The 15634-nt window shown below is 26.9% G+C and overlaps 3 protein-coding genes across 6 annotated transcripts; 1 reads left to right on the forward strand and 2 right to left on the reverse strand.

Moving 5' to 3' along the window:
* Positions 1–510: 510 nt before the first annotated feature.
* LOC127064995 (eukaryotic translation initiation factor 2A) lies at positions 511–6252 on the reverse strand. Its single transcript, XM_050996766.1, has 12 exons — positions 6086–6252; positions 5256–5519; positions 5087–5186; positions 4424–4599; positions 4133–4221; positions 3911–4055; positions 3629–3799; positions 3157–3331; positions 2872–3035; positions 2643–2741; positions 2337–2563; positions 511–2243 (listed from the first exon to the last, which is right to left on the reverse strand). The coding sequence occupies exons 1-12, from the start codon at positions 6150–6152 to the stop codon at positions 2118–2120; spliced, it is 1803 nt and encodes a 600-aa protein (XP_050852723.1). The 5' UTR covers positions 6153–6252; the 3' UTR covers positions 511–2117.
* A 341-nt stretch (positions 6253–6593) lies between these two features.
* On the forward strand, positions 6594–9056 carry LOC127064998 (growth hormone-regulated TBC protein 1-A). Of its 2 annotated transcripts, XM_050996770.1 has the most exons (8): positions 6594–6789; positions 6930–6962; positions 7208–7409; positions 7507–7737; positions 7819–7979; positions 8123–8231; positions 8321–8506; positions 8620–9056. In XM_050996770.1, the coding sequence occupies exons 1-8, from the start codon at positions 6770–6772 to the stop codon at positions 8725–8727; spliced, it is 1050 nt and encodes a 349-aa protein (XP_050852727.1). In that variant the 5' UTR covers positions 6594–6769; the 3' UTR covers positions 8728–9056. The 2 variants fall into 2 exon arrangements, with proteins under 2 accessions (XP_050852727.1, XP_050852728.1); XM_050996771.1 differs by lacking the exon at positions 6930–6962 and having other exon boundaries at positions 6600–6789.
* Positions 9057–9220: 164 nt separating this feature from the next.
* Positions 9221–11763, reverse strand: LOC127065000 (mitochondrial import inner membrane translocase subunit TIM14). Of its 3 annotated transcripts, none has more exons than XM_050996773.1 (3): positions 11731–11763; positions 9657–9791; positions 9221–9576 (listed from the first exon to the last, which is right to left on the reverse strand). In XM_050996773.1, exons 1-3 carry the CDS (start codon positions 11746–11748, stop codon positions 9364–9366), a joined length of 366 nt encoding a protein of 121 aa, XP_050852730.1. In that variant the 5' UTR covers positions 11749–11763; the 3' UTR covers positions 9221–9363. The 3 variants fall into 3 exon arrangements, with proteins under 3 accessions (XP_050852730.1, XP_050852732.1, XP_050852731.1); XM_050996775.1 differs by lacking the exon at positions 11731–11763 and adding an exon at positions 10457–10592; XM_050996774.1 differs by lacking the exon at positions 11731–11763 and adding an exon at positions 10318–10462.
* Positions 11764–15634: the final 3871 nt, after the last annotated feature.

Below are 15634 nucleotides of genomic sequence, written 5' to 3' on the forward strand. Positions count from 1 at the left end.
TTTCACGAAAAAAATTTTATTATTGTCTTACATTAAAGTGATGTTAATGAAATCTAATCACGAATCATTAATGTTTATTTTGTTTTATACATACTAATTATTATATATAAGTAGCATGTACGTATGATAAACTGTAAGTACAACACTTGATTGTATAAAGAAAATTCCTGAAATATTTTTTATTTATTCTCATTTTTTATTTCATTTTTCTGCACGAGTAAAATGCACAATAAAAAAATGGCCCATTTGAGTCTATTATTTATTTAATAATAATTTTATAAATTTTTTCACTGTACATAACATTGATTGAGTTGACTATTTTTGAAAAAAAGTTTATCTTTTATTAATTAATTTAAGAGAAATATAACAAGATGATATAAATATATTATAAATAAACAAATATACTGATACCATATGTTAAATGAGTTCTTTGTTTATTCCCTTCTCAGATAAAATGATTTTCAAATAAATTAATAATTTCCCAAAGTGATAAAAATAAGAAAATAACAATATTTCTTAACTTGCATGCATTTAATTATCATCTGATTTGTACAGTCGTTATTCGTGAATACCATAAATTCTTAGAATTCTATTGTGCCATCTTGATAATTGTATTAGAATAAAATTTGTTTAATTCAAACTACACTCATCGTCTTCAACACTGTTAGGACAAATATATTCAGTGCATGTGTAAATAGTATAGATATCTTGTATATTAAAAAAAAAAAAAAGAAAGAAAAAGAAAAAAATAGAAAAGGAAAAAATAGGTTATAAATTCAGAAAATGATTTTAGTTAAAAAAAAAAAAGAAAAAAAAAGAAAAGAAAAAAAAATATATGTGAAACAAACGGTTCGCACACATTATTGCGTTCTTCATACTTAAAAGAACAAAATTAATATTTATTTATGGATTTTTAAAAACATAAAGAAACAGAAATGTATCCTTCTTAAGTACAGTAAGTGTAAGCAGTATGAACAAATGATATATATATATATATATATATATATATATATATATATATATTTCGGAATAGTAAATATAATGGAAGTATCTATTCTTACTTGAAAATGTATTTCAAAGTATAAACCATACGAGCATGTTATTGGCAGTTCCTTTTCTTGTTTAATCAAACTTTGCCATACAAAACATATAACAATTTTTGTAAAGATCATAGCAAGACTATGCAAAATAATTAGTTGCGTGGCTATGTGAACCTGACATAAAGTTTTTACAATTGAAGATATTGATATTTATCGTTTATATATCTATTTTGAATGCATGATTAAAGGCGAAGATGTATCGTTATTACACCGTAAAATTTTAAGTCAATTTATATATCGTATAGAAAATGCAAAATCCACAAAGAAGACAAAAATAATACTTCTGATCCTTGGTAAGCAATCGGCATTTGAAACACGACTCTTCTCAAAGAATAGCACCTATCGTATAAGGAACATATTTGTATATTTCATAGTCGTGCTACATTGTACTTGATCTTACAAGTTTCATGCAAATATTCATGTTTATATAAGGTCTTCTATTTACCACATATAATACCAAAATTGGTATTAAGTAAATACTTCATTCACTTCGATTCATTCGTCAAGTCGTGTATGTATATGTTTATGTGTGTATTATATTACTTATACGTGCCGAATACACACGTAAAGCATTCATTTTTTTTACTTTTTATATTAATTTACACAATACATTTAAAGGAAGCTTGGTTACTATCAATATTATCAACTGGCACTAGATTTCAATTTTTTCGCATCATTAATATTATAATTAAAAAAATGTGATCAAAGAGAAGTAAACTTCCCCAAATCGTCACGAATTAATACGTCACCTTGTGTATATATCATTCACAAATGCAATTTGTGTTCCACATCTAGAGACACCACGATAATTTGTAAACTGATTTAAGTCACTGACTCAATTTCAGATTGTTCCCATTATCCCATTTGCAGAGAAAACGATTTAACTGACAGCTAATCGTGTCTCTTAGATAGTGTACTGCGAAACAAATACCAAGATTGTTTCTCTTCTTTGCGAGAAGTATTTGAAAGTAATATATTATTTAAATCTGTCTCTGTCTGAAAAATTTCAGCAGTTCATCACAAAATAAGTTCTTCGAGTTCTTTTATTAACTCTGCTTCTTTTTTGATCTTGTCTAATTGATTAATTTCTAATTGTTTCCCTGCTGATAATTGTTCCTTTAATTTTGATATTTGGTCTAGTTTCTGAAACAACAACAAACAAATGTTGCAATCAAATATATATATATACATTTAATTTAATTACTTTTATATATTTCTTATAGATAAACTACTTACACTCTTAAGTCTCTTTATCTTTTTTTGTTTCTCAGGATCCTCTATAAGATCTGACTCAGACGCAACAACATTACTTTGATATTTTGATGAAGTATTTGAAACCTGACCATTAGTAGTTGGATTATTTGTTTGTGATTGAGAAGACACAGCTGTAGCCTCTAACTCTTTCTTAGCTTTTTTTGCTTCACGTTTCTTTTTTGCTTTTAAAGCAGCTTTCGATGGATTAGCTACAAATTTATATCTATATTATTTACATAAACAATAAAAAGATAGTAAAACAGTATTTAATAATATAATTTTTCTTACAATCTGTATTGGGTTTTGGGCCAAACTCATCATCATCATGTAATTTGAAAGTTATAGTTTGTCCTCTTGCAGAAGGTGGTCTGTATACTTGCTTTGATGCTACATATAAATAAAATTTGAAAATAAATGATTAAAATAAAATGGGCTTTTATATTTTATCATTAAAATATCAACTATATCATTAAAATATTATGTTAATTATAAATATAAATAAAAAATATAAAGGTACCTTGTGGTTGACTTGGTGCAATACCTTCTACAGCTTTGTAACTAATTGGCTTTTCTTTGAATGTATCAAGAGGAAATGTTTGCCAAAGAACTTCCCATAGTTCTTCTTGTTTATTCCATGGCCGTTCATATAATAATGTTCCACTATAGTGCCAAATCTTAAATCTATTAAAATTCATAAAATATCAATTAAGATATACATAACTTGTTAGCTTTTGTAATTTAATAATCGCTCGAAAATATATTTATTTAATGAATTAAAAAATTAAATTTAAGTGCCACTCACCCATTTCCCATTCGCAATCTAGGTGCTGTTGTAGCTGTCATAAAATGTTCACCATCTGGTGACCATTCCAAGAGAGTAGTATCAGGTGCAGAGATTTCGGCAATAAGTTTTTTATTTACGACATCCCATAATTGAATGCCACCAGAAAGGTTACCAAAACCAGCTAAGATCATAAGTGCACAGTGGTTAAGGATAATATAACATAAGTAGTTCCTACTCTACGAATCGATTCATTTAGATCCGTAAAATAGGAATTCGTAATTATAAACATTATAATAAACAGCTTCCTAATATTTAATATAGTAATAATATATCAGCACATTAAAATCAGTAATTATTTTTCTATTTCAGTAATGCATTCTTTTTTCAATGTGATTTTCTATATGGTAGTTAAAGAAATTTCTTATCAATATTTTATTATAATCAATTTATCCTTTAGTAATTAATTTTTAAATAAGTAAGAAAAGGATATTGTTTCCATGAGGATTATAATATATACAGTTCCTATGCAGTGCACCAAATTCAAATATTGGTTCACATTTAAGATTAAAGAGTGTAGCTTTCGCTGGCATAAAACCATAAACAACACAGAATTCTGTGTTTTTTGGAGACCATTGCACTGAATAAATAGGACCTTCTTTACCTATATAAAAATAGATTATATTTAAAAGGTGATTTTTTTGTATTAACTTACACTAGTGATTCATAATGCAATACTTTATAAATATAAAAATTTATCTTTATAGTAACTTACTGAGCATGACCATAGCTGTTTCTCTTTTTGTACTAACATAGTGTAATGTTTGTTTTCCATAATAGGAAGCTTTATCAATCTCTGTGCTTGTCATTAATAAAGCATTTGTTCCTCTTTGATTCCAATAAATGTCTACTCTATCAGCCTATTCATATAAAACTACGTTTACATACATCATTTACATCACATATACACATATAGCATACAATTTCATAATATTACCTGAAAGAAACTTTTACTTGCTAAGGCTTGTGTTGATTCAAATTTTGGATACTGGAATAATCTACCAAGTGAGGGCTGGCCTGATTTTCCTAAAATATTTAAATTAATAAAAATTAATTATTTAGTAGAAACAATGAAAACATAGCTAATTATAAAAATAAAAGATTCTAAATACAAAAAAAAATGATCATTGCATCAAAATACTTTTGCTTGCTTATAATTGTATTATTCATTTATCAATGAATTTAATAACCCTATGTATTAATATTACATCAACATGACATGAATTACCAGGCACATAGCAAAGGATGTGGTACGGAGCATTATTGGGCGCTATACTAAATTTAGCAACTTTGGCTATGTTTATCCTGTGTACAATTTTTTCAAAATTGGCATCTTCATAAAATATGACATCTGCACCCATCAATATTCCACAGATTTTCTCATCACTTGACCATTGAGGTTCCCTAAGTGGATGCAATACAAATGAGCAAATTGCATATAAATATAAAATATGAAAAAATGTCTAATCCTAAAGCAAAATTTTTTTTATTATTGTACGAACATATACAATAAAATAGAAGAATAATTGTAACAAAATATACTAAGATATATATATATATATATATATATATATAGCATTATATTACATGTATAAAAAATGAAAAATAATTATAAAATAAATATACTTTGCATATATAGAAATTTGCGAAATCTTATTACTTATGTAGCACTACACTAAAAAAATCTAAAATTTAATAGCAATTGCTACTAAAGAAGATATCATAAAATAAAAATGCACAAAAAATTAGAGATGCAATATATATGTCATGCTTAAAAGGCTCGTTTAAAGTATATACAATAATGAAAAAACTAATGACACTATAATGTACATATCAACTATTTAAATATATTAAAAAATATAAAATGCTTAATATAAAAATTATGCATTACCAATCTCTCTGCTTTTTCTGTATAAAACTCTTCACTAACTCATTGGTTTCTGTTTTCCATATATGAAGATTAGGAGATCTTTGAAGATTAGGTAGTGTTGCTGAAATTAATTTAAGATCATATAATACTATAATTGATATTATAATAAAATATATTTTATACTTAATACCAATGAATGGCTCCCATGTCATGAAATATGTCCCCTTACTGGAGAATTGTATAGCACTAACTTTTGGTTTTTTAATTTCTGTGATAATTTTCCATGTATTACAAAGTACAATTTTAACAGAGGTTTCATTAGTCCATGCAAAGTAACGTCCATCTGGACTAAATAACATAACTCTGCACAATTTACTATCATCTTTAGGAAATGTTGTCACTGGTTCGTACGAAGGTGGTCCTTGTCCTAAACTGATACCAGTGGAACCTCGCACTAGAGGTTAAAAAACTATTAAAATGTATTTTTTATATATACATATATGTGTGTTGTGTATGTGTGCAAGTGTGTGTTTGTGTGTGTAAAATATAAAAAGATATTTTGTTATTTTATTACATTCAATTATATAATAAAAGATGTTATGATCTAATTGACTATATATAAAGGAGCAAATTCAATCAAAATTATGATGAACATTATTCTACTTCGAAATTATAAAAAAAAGAAAGGTTATACATATGTATACTTCTATGTACGCATATGCAGATACGTTTATGTATTTATCACGTTTTAAGAAATATTGAAAAAAAATTCTATCTGAGAATATGTATATTGAAAAAATAATAAACTATAATTATTATTAGAAAAGAATTGAGCAAATTAATACCGCATGATGCATTTTAGAAGAATGAATTGCGTGATGTCATGAAACTAAAATTTAATGGAACAAAGAAAGCTCATATATCATGAAAAAGTGATGTTTGTTTGATACATAAGAAAAAATAAATCATTTAAGTTTTAAGCAAATATGCATATTATCAAAACATTGTGAAATTGCTTACCAGCAACACAGGGGACAGTTAACGCCATTTTACCTCCGTTACCATGTGGTATCATAATATCGAACATCGACCCGCGTCACGATTGTAAACGATTGTTTGAGTTACAATCGACTTATACTTTTTTAAAAATATTTACACTAACTAATAGAATGTAATTATACAATATCATTAAATATAATTATATGAATTAATAATAAAATTAGATGCTTTTTATAAAACGTTATAATGCATACTAAAATATATACTCATTTATGACGCTAAGTTCAGAAGTCATTTATGCTTATCAAATAACACGTCGAGAAGTCTTTATTTTTTTAATTTTAATATTAATATATTTATTTTATACGAGTCTTTTTATAATATTTTTTTTTTAATTATGCTATATAATGAAATTACGTAATCATCATCGAACAAAAAATCTAAAATTTGATAAGTTATCAACAAAGCAAATCACCATTCGATCATTTCGTAAGAAAAAAAATTAAAAAAATCATTTTACACAATCACGTTTTAATCACAAAACTCATCTAATAGTTTTATGCGCGTGTGTACTAGAACCATTCTATATACAATATTTCATAGATGTAACGTATATATAGTGAATCATTGTGCATCTGTATATATAGTACATATATTCCGATACATTTGCGACTGTAAATTGACACCTATCGTCGTACTTAGGGTATGGCAAGTTCATGTTTTAGGTGAGTGTGATTCTGATGCTGTGTTTCCTAATTGTTTAATATCGTTCTACATTTGTTTTATGCATATATATATAATCAATGTATTGCCAGTTGTAAAGTCTGATATATGTTACTTATTATATTTATCTGATCTTCTTGAGGTTATATTTATTGTACTCGCTTGTTAAATCGAAGTAAGTAAATAAAAATTGTGTTCTATTATATTTTATTGATATATTTCATTAGTTATTATTAAAACTGAATATATTAATAATGAAAAAAAAAGTAAGTTTATGTAAGTGTAAGAGTACATTTATAGAAATTAAATTTAAACAAATTCAAAGATTTTTTATAATTACACTTCAGTTCATTCCATCAAAATGCATATTTTTGTTTATATGTGTATGCTCACAATTTTAAAAGTTATATATGTTTACAGTAACGTGGACGAGTATGGCTTTGAACGACCCCAAAATTTTGATTATGAAACATACGAAGAATTTATGTCCGAATATCTTAAGGTTCTTGCAAAACGTGCCAAAAAATGGGCAGAAATTATTGGCGAAGGAAAATCTTTACAACGAAGTATTATGATAAAACGATATGTTCGTAAAGGTATTCCAGGAGAATATAGAGGTCTGGTAAGGAATTTATCTCGATTTATATAAATTATTTAATGCTATTTGCAATTAATTTGCAATAAATTATTAACTATTATTTAAAATTTTATTCATGCAGGTATGGCTTTCCATTAGTGGAGGAGAGGAGATGAAACATGCAGCACCTGATCTTTATGAAAAATTGTTACAACCACCACATAATGCAGAAATTGTTTCTGTTATAAAAACTGATCTCCCACGAACTTTTCCTGACAATATTTTTTTTAATAATATTGAAAATCAACAACATCAATTATATAATATTTTGTTAGCATTTGCTCATCAAAATAAAACTGTAGGATATTGTCAAGTAAGGTTTTACTCATACACTTAGAATTATAAATAGTTTTTAAATATTTTCATATTGATAATATTTTGCTTTTCTTTTTAGGGTCTTAATTACATAGCAGGATTACTTTTATTAGTAACTAAAAGTGAAGAAACAGCATTCTGGTTATTAAAAGTATTAATAGATAAAATTTTACCAGATTACTACACTCCAACAATGGATGGACTGCTTACTGACATAGATGTTCTGGCAGAATTAGTTAGGTAAAATAAACACAAATTCTTTCAGTCATTAAATTCATAGTAATTCTTTCCAAATACGAATAAGAATCTGTTTCTATGAATTGTATAAAACTAGACTATTGGCCAACACATTGGGATATTCTACATTTATAATCTCACTCTAGAATAAAGATGCCGGACATCTATCAACATGTAACAAATTTAGGATTACCATGGCCAGTGATTACAACGAAGTGGTTCGTGTGTTTATTTGCAGAAGTTTTGCCAATTGAGGTAAAAATAAATGATTTTTTTTAAATTTTTCCTTAATTTTAATAATATCAAATAAATAATATCCACACTTAATTATTTGAAATTTACAGACAACATTGCGTATATGGGATTGTCTGTTTTACGAAGGTACGAAAATAATATTTCGTGTCGCACTGACGCTTATAAAACGAAATAAAGATAATTTATTAGCTTGTCAAGATTTTACTTTACTGGCTGAGTGTTTTAAAGAAATTACAAAAGATAGTATTGTTTTACAGTGTCATGATTTCATGCAGGTAAGATATTTTACCATATAATTAAAAATATAAAGTATAGTAATTCTTTTAAATATGTGTTAATGACTATATAAAGATATATTAATTTGAATATTTGTCTAAATCTTTGCTAGAGTATTTTTAAAGTACCTGGATCACTGCCTGGTAGCACAATAGTAAAATTACGAACAAAAGTTACACAACGACGAATGGAACAAAAAGAGAATAAGTTAAGACGATAGTATCTATGAAAGGATACCATTATCCACCAAAATAATCTAGTCCTTAATTCGTGTTTCAAAATTGATATAACAAAAGTAAACTTGTATTATTAGATAAGTACGTAGCAATGTTGTAAATATACATTCAAAATTAGTGTTATAAAATTGCATTGTAATATATATATATATGTGTGTGTATGTATATATATATACACACATGTGTGTGTATATTAATTGCCTTATTTCCGACCGAAGGTATGACTTCATTGTAAATTTATTATGATAACACGTATGATAATGACAAAGCACGTATGATATAAAATCTTTATGCAATACAACAAAACATATAACATGGTCTACAATTTTGTAGTTCCTTTCATTTTATGTGCAGTTAAATAATATATTATTCTACATTTGATTTTGTATCTGTGATTAGACATAAAATATATTTTAAGAATTACATCTAGTATAATTATCTTAAATGTACATATTAAATTGTAATGTAGCCTCGCAATGAATGTACAATACAAAGAATTTATTTATTAGACATTAAATTATTTGCAATATACAGCTTATATTTCTATGTACACTGAAATTTGTTTTCATACAAGAAAATTTATTTGATATATATACTACTCTAATTAAATAATTATTAAATTATTTCTCTAATAAATCTTTAGCTTCATTTATTTTTGCTGCAAGATATGGAGAACCACCACGATCAGGATGATTTACACTCATTACTTTTTTAAAATTTTCTTTTACTTTTGCTTTACTTGCAGTAGGTGGAACTCCTAATATCAAACTAGCTTCCCGCTTGGTCATTTTAGATTCAAAACCACCTTTATAATATTTGCTGTTTGCTAATGACTGGTATGTAAATAAATAATATAATGTAATAAAATGACTAAAACTTATTCTTATATCAGATAAGTAACGAAAATAAATACTTGAGAATCCAATTTTGGCATATTTTTCAAAGCTTCTGTCATCCTTTGAGACAAAGCTGGCATTTTTCTAAGCATATAACGTCCAGTAAAACCTACCGCAGCAAGACCTAAGCCAGTTATTATTACTGCAGATGCCTAAAATAATATATAAAATATCGATAAAATCTATAAAACATAAATACAGTAAGTTTTATATATATACATATGTAATCAATAAAATATTTAAATAATCAATTCTTATATGAATTTCAGTTATAAATTATACGATAACTATGTATTAAAGAATGATTTCTAATTACCCATCACTGTTGTCGCATTTACTACGATTATAGGAATGATTCATTTCAAATTATAATTACTATTACTATCGATTATTTCATTTGTTATTTCTTTACTATTACAACACATATATGAAATCATTACACAATATTGCAACACAAAATCACTTGAAACTATAAATACAATACGAAGACATAACCTACGAATTATTAAAACTAATCCTCTGAAATTCTTAAAGAAATAAATAGTTAGCGATTTATATTTATATATCTACATTTATACAATTATTTAAACTAACTAAAACTTAAAATATTTTATATACACGAAACATGTTATATTAAAACATTTCGAAATGATATCGTATAAAATGCGTTCTTAATACCTTTCCGTTTCTTACCATCGTGTGAACATCAAAATTAAAATCAATTTACTTAAATGATTCTAAGAAGATATATTATAAATTGATAATTGAATAAATAGATCATAAATTGTGTTCTCGTTAATTTCTCAATTTTTCTTACCATTTTACTAAAGATTTTGAAACAAGGTGAACCTTGTCACGAACCAGGATTTCGTTCATTCGTAATTTGCGGTAAAACTAACCTAGACTGCTCAAAGTGAGACTAAGTTATTATAGTTTATAGTAATTGTAACAATCAGCAGATGGAAGCACATGTTATATCATTGATTATAATTTATTGTCACGAAGGTCAATCGTTTTATCTCTAAACATTTAGTTTATTCGTAAATAGTTCGTTAGAAAAAAAATTTGTTAGATTTGTTAAAAAAAAATATATAATCATTTGTTATGTTTATATATATATGTATATATGTGTATGTGTGTGTGCGCGCGCGCGTGTGTGTGTAGAGAGAGAGAGAGAGAGAGAGAGAGAGAGAGAGAGAGAGAGAGAGAGAGAGAGAGAGAGAGAGAGAGATCATATAAAATACTTATGATAATTAAAAAGTAATTACTATACAATTTTTATATATTACAGTTAATATATATGTATATGTGTGTAGAATAATTAAATAAATATGTACAAAGTTTATTTAAAATTAGAGGATTACGAGATATTTTTAAAATTAATTCGGGAAAACATATTGTACAATTCGTGAAATGAGATTATAATTCAACATCTAGTTTAGTTTCGATAACTAGTCAATTTATTATTATCTTCCGTGATAATAAATTAAATATGGTAAATACGAGAAGATCGAACACAATAACGTTTAAATATGTTAATTTCACTTTGTCAGTTAATATTATCGTTTTTTGTTAATATATCCTATATCTCCTTCTTTATCTATTACGTTTACGTTTTCAATCTCTGTTTTCATATATCTGATATTTCTATTTTCTTAAATTATATAATCAAGCAATCGTATAAAAACATTTTTTATATTTTTTCACTCGATTTCATTAATCTTCCTATACATATTTTTGTTCTAAACAATCTTATATACCTAGCAATAAAAAAATCGAAAATAAATTATTGACGACTTACGTAAAGATAAAAAAGACTATGAGAAATATTATAACATCGTGCGAACCGCCAACCAAAATAATAAAATTATCTCAAATAGAAACGAAAAAGATATGACGAGAGTAAATTACGTTTTTGTAGTGTATATATATATGCACACATAACCACACACACACACACAACACACAGGTATTATACATATGCAATTCCACTTGACATTGGCAGTACGAAACTTACGTTATCGAAATTTACCTTCTTGCTTTACAAAACAGTTGAAATTCTATTCAAAGAAATAGAAACTTATTACTTACTATTTTACTATTGCACATTCAGTTACATACATTGCGAATTCATTATTAATTCTCTCTCTCTGTCTCTCTGTCTCTGTCTCTCTCTCTCTCTCTCTCTCTCTCTCTCTCTCTCTCTCGCTCGCTCGCTCTTTCTCTTTCTCCCTCTTTCTCTCTGTTTCGTAGCATCTTCATTAGAAAAATATCTTATCGAAATAATACGAAGTTTCAAAGAAACAAAGCAAAACAAAACAAAACAAAATGAAAATAAAATCAAAATCTATCCGAATAAAAAGACGAAGAAACTATAATTTCGATCGATACTAATAGTTCGATCTCCGATGATTATGATCCTGTCCAATCAAATTTAAGTTTGAAAGATTACAATAAAAGAGAGAGAGAGAGAGAAAGAGAGAGAAGATAGGAAGAAAGTAACATAACATTAAATCGATAGAACTATCGAATCTCGCTCGTTCTCTTGAAGATGATGCTTCGTGATTTTCACCGTGAACGCGACGATTTAGCCATGACGAGATGGAGAAAAGGAGGAGAGGAGAGTGGTAGAAGGAAGAGAAAGAGAAAGAGAAAGAGAAAGAGAGAGAAAAAGAGAAGCAGAATTGCGTAACTATAACAGAGCTGGGATCTATATTTTAACTCGCGTTTTGTCGTAAGAGCAGCTGCTAGTTGGAGTCTTCCCTTTCAAAAGCTTGCTTTTACGTGTTAGTATATAACCGGAGTTACAGAGGCAACGAACGAAGATGGAGAACATGGTATATTCGGATGAAAAAACAAAGACGAAGAAAAGGCACCAAGGTGCAAAGAGAAGCCTCCTGGGTGGACGACCAACATATTTATAGTCACGCGCGACTTTACTCTTTTACATTCATATGTATATACAATCTATGTATGTATGATGTGTATATGTTATATGTGTGTGTATATACGTACGCGCGTGTGTGTATATATATATAATTTGTATATTTGTAAAACTCATACCTGAATATAATAGGCGACAATATGCTGCTATATTCACAAATTAGTTTCATCTTCGAGATAGTTGCATCATTGGCTTATATACACAGATGTGGCAACTTGATTATAAAAAAGAAATTCTTAACGCGTAAATCCTCTTGCACGCAACAAAACACACACACACACGTACATACAACATATACCTCACAAAAATCGTATAAATTATTTTCTTTTAGTTTTATGAGAGATATTAGAAGTGTTATTCAATCTGATAAAGTTTGTAAGTTTAAGGTAAAATACATCGTTTTTTATATTTACACGTTTTTCTTATTCTATTAATGGTGGTAATGATAATAACAATGATAATAACAACAACAATAACAAAACAATAATAAAGTTTGCCTTTTTTCGTATGTTAAATCTGAAATCTTCGACAAAAATACTATGATTATCCTTAGACAAGATAAATTCTTCAGTTTTATTAACCATAGTATATGCTATCGCTTATCATGAATATTTACCTTGCGGTGATAAATCCATCCGTAAATAACGTTATGCTGAATGTAATAAAATAATTCTACGTAAATGTAAGATTTATGAAAATAAAAAGAATGCATTGTTAATAATCATTTTATTAATATTTAATATTTTGATTATTGCTTAAATGTATCCACATGTATATCGATAACCAAAGAGAATAACGTAAAATTAGGAAAAATAATTATTTACCGAACACAGCTTAATGATAATTAACCAAATAATTAGAAATTTGTAAGAACAAGGAAACATTTTTATAAAACATTAATTAATTTAAAAATGAAAATTGAAATAAAAACTATATCGAAGATAAAAAAAAAATAAAATATTTTATAAAAATGAAGGAAATTTAACTCTACCAGAAAGATGAGTTTTACTTCATATTCGAAAATAGGTAGGTTAATACGAATAAAAAATCGATTGACTAATTTATGTATATCTATATTTTGAATTGCAAGAAAATTGAGAGGGATTCTTTTTATTTCAGAGAACAAGGATGTCTACCTATCGACACTCTTAGTTCTTTTGCATATCCAAAGACTGTGTCTAGTGCTGTCCTCTACGATCTAGTTTTATAGTTGGTAGTCTGCTTCATTAGAAAGGTAGATACTCTATCTGATATCGAAAGGAAGCAACAAAGTAACAGATCCTATAGTGTAAATAGCGACTATCGGTAATACGAATCGTTACGTTACAATATGGAGTAAATATTTACATATGTGTATACGTACGTGACTATATAAAGTATGTAATATATAATATATCTATGTTTATATAATTCTTTTTATTTTTTATTTTTTTTACTACACACACACACACACACACACAAAATTATTGTTTTTTAATGGCTATAATGGTGTTGTCTTTACTTTATTGCCTTTTGCAACAGTTAAATAATTATATAGCTAACAATGATGTTGAGAAGGTCACAAAACGTAAAAATAGGTTAACTGTAATAATTTTATGATTAGTTAAAAACGCTTAAAGTTACCGGAAGAATGAGTACTTCGAGGGAAGAGAGAGTAGCATATTAGTGTAATGTGTATCCGTGTGCTCCGGTTACCTGTAGCAGAATATAACTTCGTCTTTCTAATAAATTTGTGTCGATTTAAACGTGGATCTACGTTTTCGAAATGCATTAAATGCAATTTGTATTTTAATAACGTCCTATATATTTCATATAGACAAAGAAAAAATTATATATAAATTTCGCTAAACGGAAGTAAATGGTATTTAACAATTTGAAGTGCTTAACTAACGTAGCATATACAGCACTATTCAAAATTACTTTTCTAATTAGCTTAATCGATCTTAATCAGTAAAGATGAATAAAACAAGAAACAAACATCGTTACTATTATTTGGTATCGCATTTTAATTCATCAATTTGTACTGCTAATATATATATAGTGCTATTCAAAGGTACACTTCTAATTGGCTTAACATAGCTTAACATAGTTTAATCGAATTTAGCGAGTAAAGATGAATAAATTAAAAAAAAAAAATGATTATTATTATTGTTGTTGTTGTTATTATTATTATTTGATATAATATTTTAATCGATTAATTCGTACCATTAATATATACATATATAGCACTATTCAAAGTTACTTTTTTAATTGGCTTAATATAGCTTAACCGGGTTTAACTAGTAAAGATGAACAAACTAAAAAACAAACATCATCATCATCATCATCATCATCATCATTATTATTATTATTATCATTATTATTATTAGTATTATTATTATTTGATATAATATTTTGATTGATCAATTCGTATCACTAATATATATACAGTGCTATTCAAAGTTACTCTTCTAATTAGCTTAATCGGTCTTAATCAGTAAAGATGAATAACACGAGAAACAAATATCATTATTACTATTATTCTTTGATATCGTATTTTAATTGTGCGAATTTGTGTCGCATCTTAACGAAGCGCGATGCAGTTAATAATGAATTACGTGTGACCTATTTATTTGATGTAACGAGTACGTAATGAACATTCAACGTAGACCGATATCTATCGATATATGAATCGAAACACACAAATCAAAAGTGGAAAATTGATTCTTAATTCAAATGAAAGTATAGTTAGAGAGAAAGAACAATGAGAGGGGGGGGAGGAAGAGGGCTGAGAGAGAGAGAGAGAGAGAGAGTCCAATATTTGCAGTAATACAGAGAGGTGTGTGTGTGTGTGTGTGTTGGTGTGTACGTATATAGGAACGTATATATATATATATATATATATACGTTATATATATAGCGTATATATATATATAGCGTTATATATATAGCGTATATATATATATATATATATATACGCAAAAGCAATTACATTACAGGCAACTAATTGAATAGATACAGGCAAGCATATACATATGTATATAAGATGTGAAGTACACTCTCGTAAAGTCT

Source organism: Vespula vulgaris, chromosome 7 (genome assembly GCF_905475345.1).
Source record: "Vespula vulgaris chromosome 7, iyVesVulg1.1, whole genome shotgun sequence".
Taxonomy (NCBI): Eukaryota; Metazoa; Arthropoda; class Insecta; order Hymenoptera; family Vespidae; genus Vespula; species Vespula vulgaris.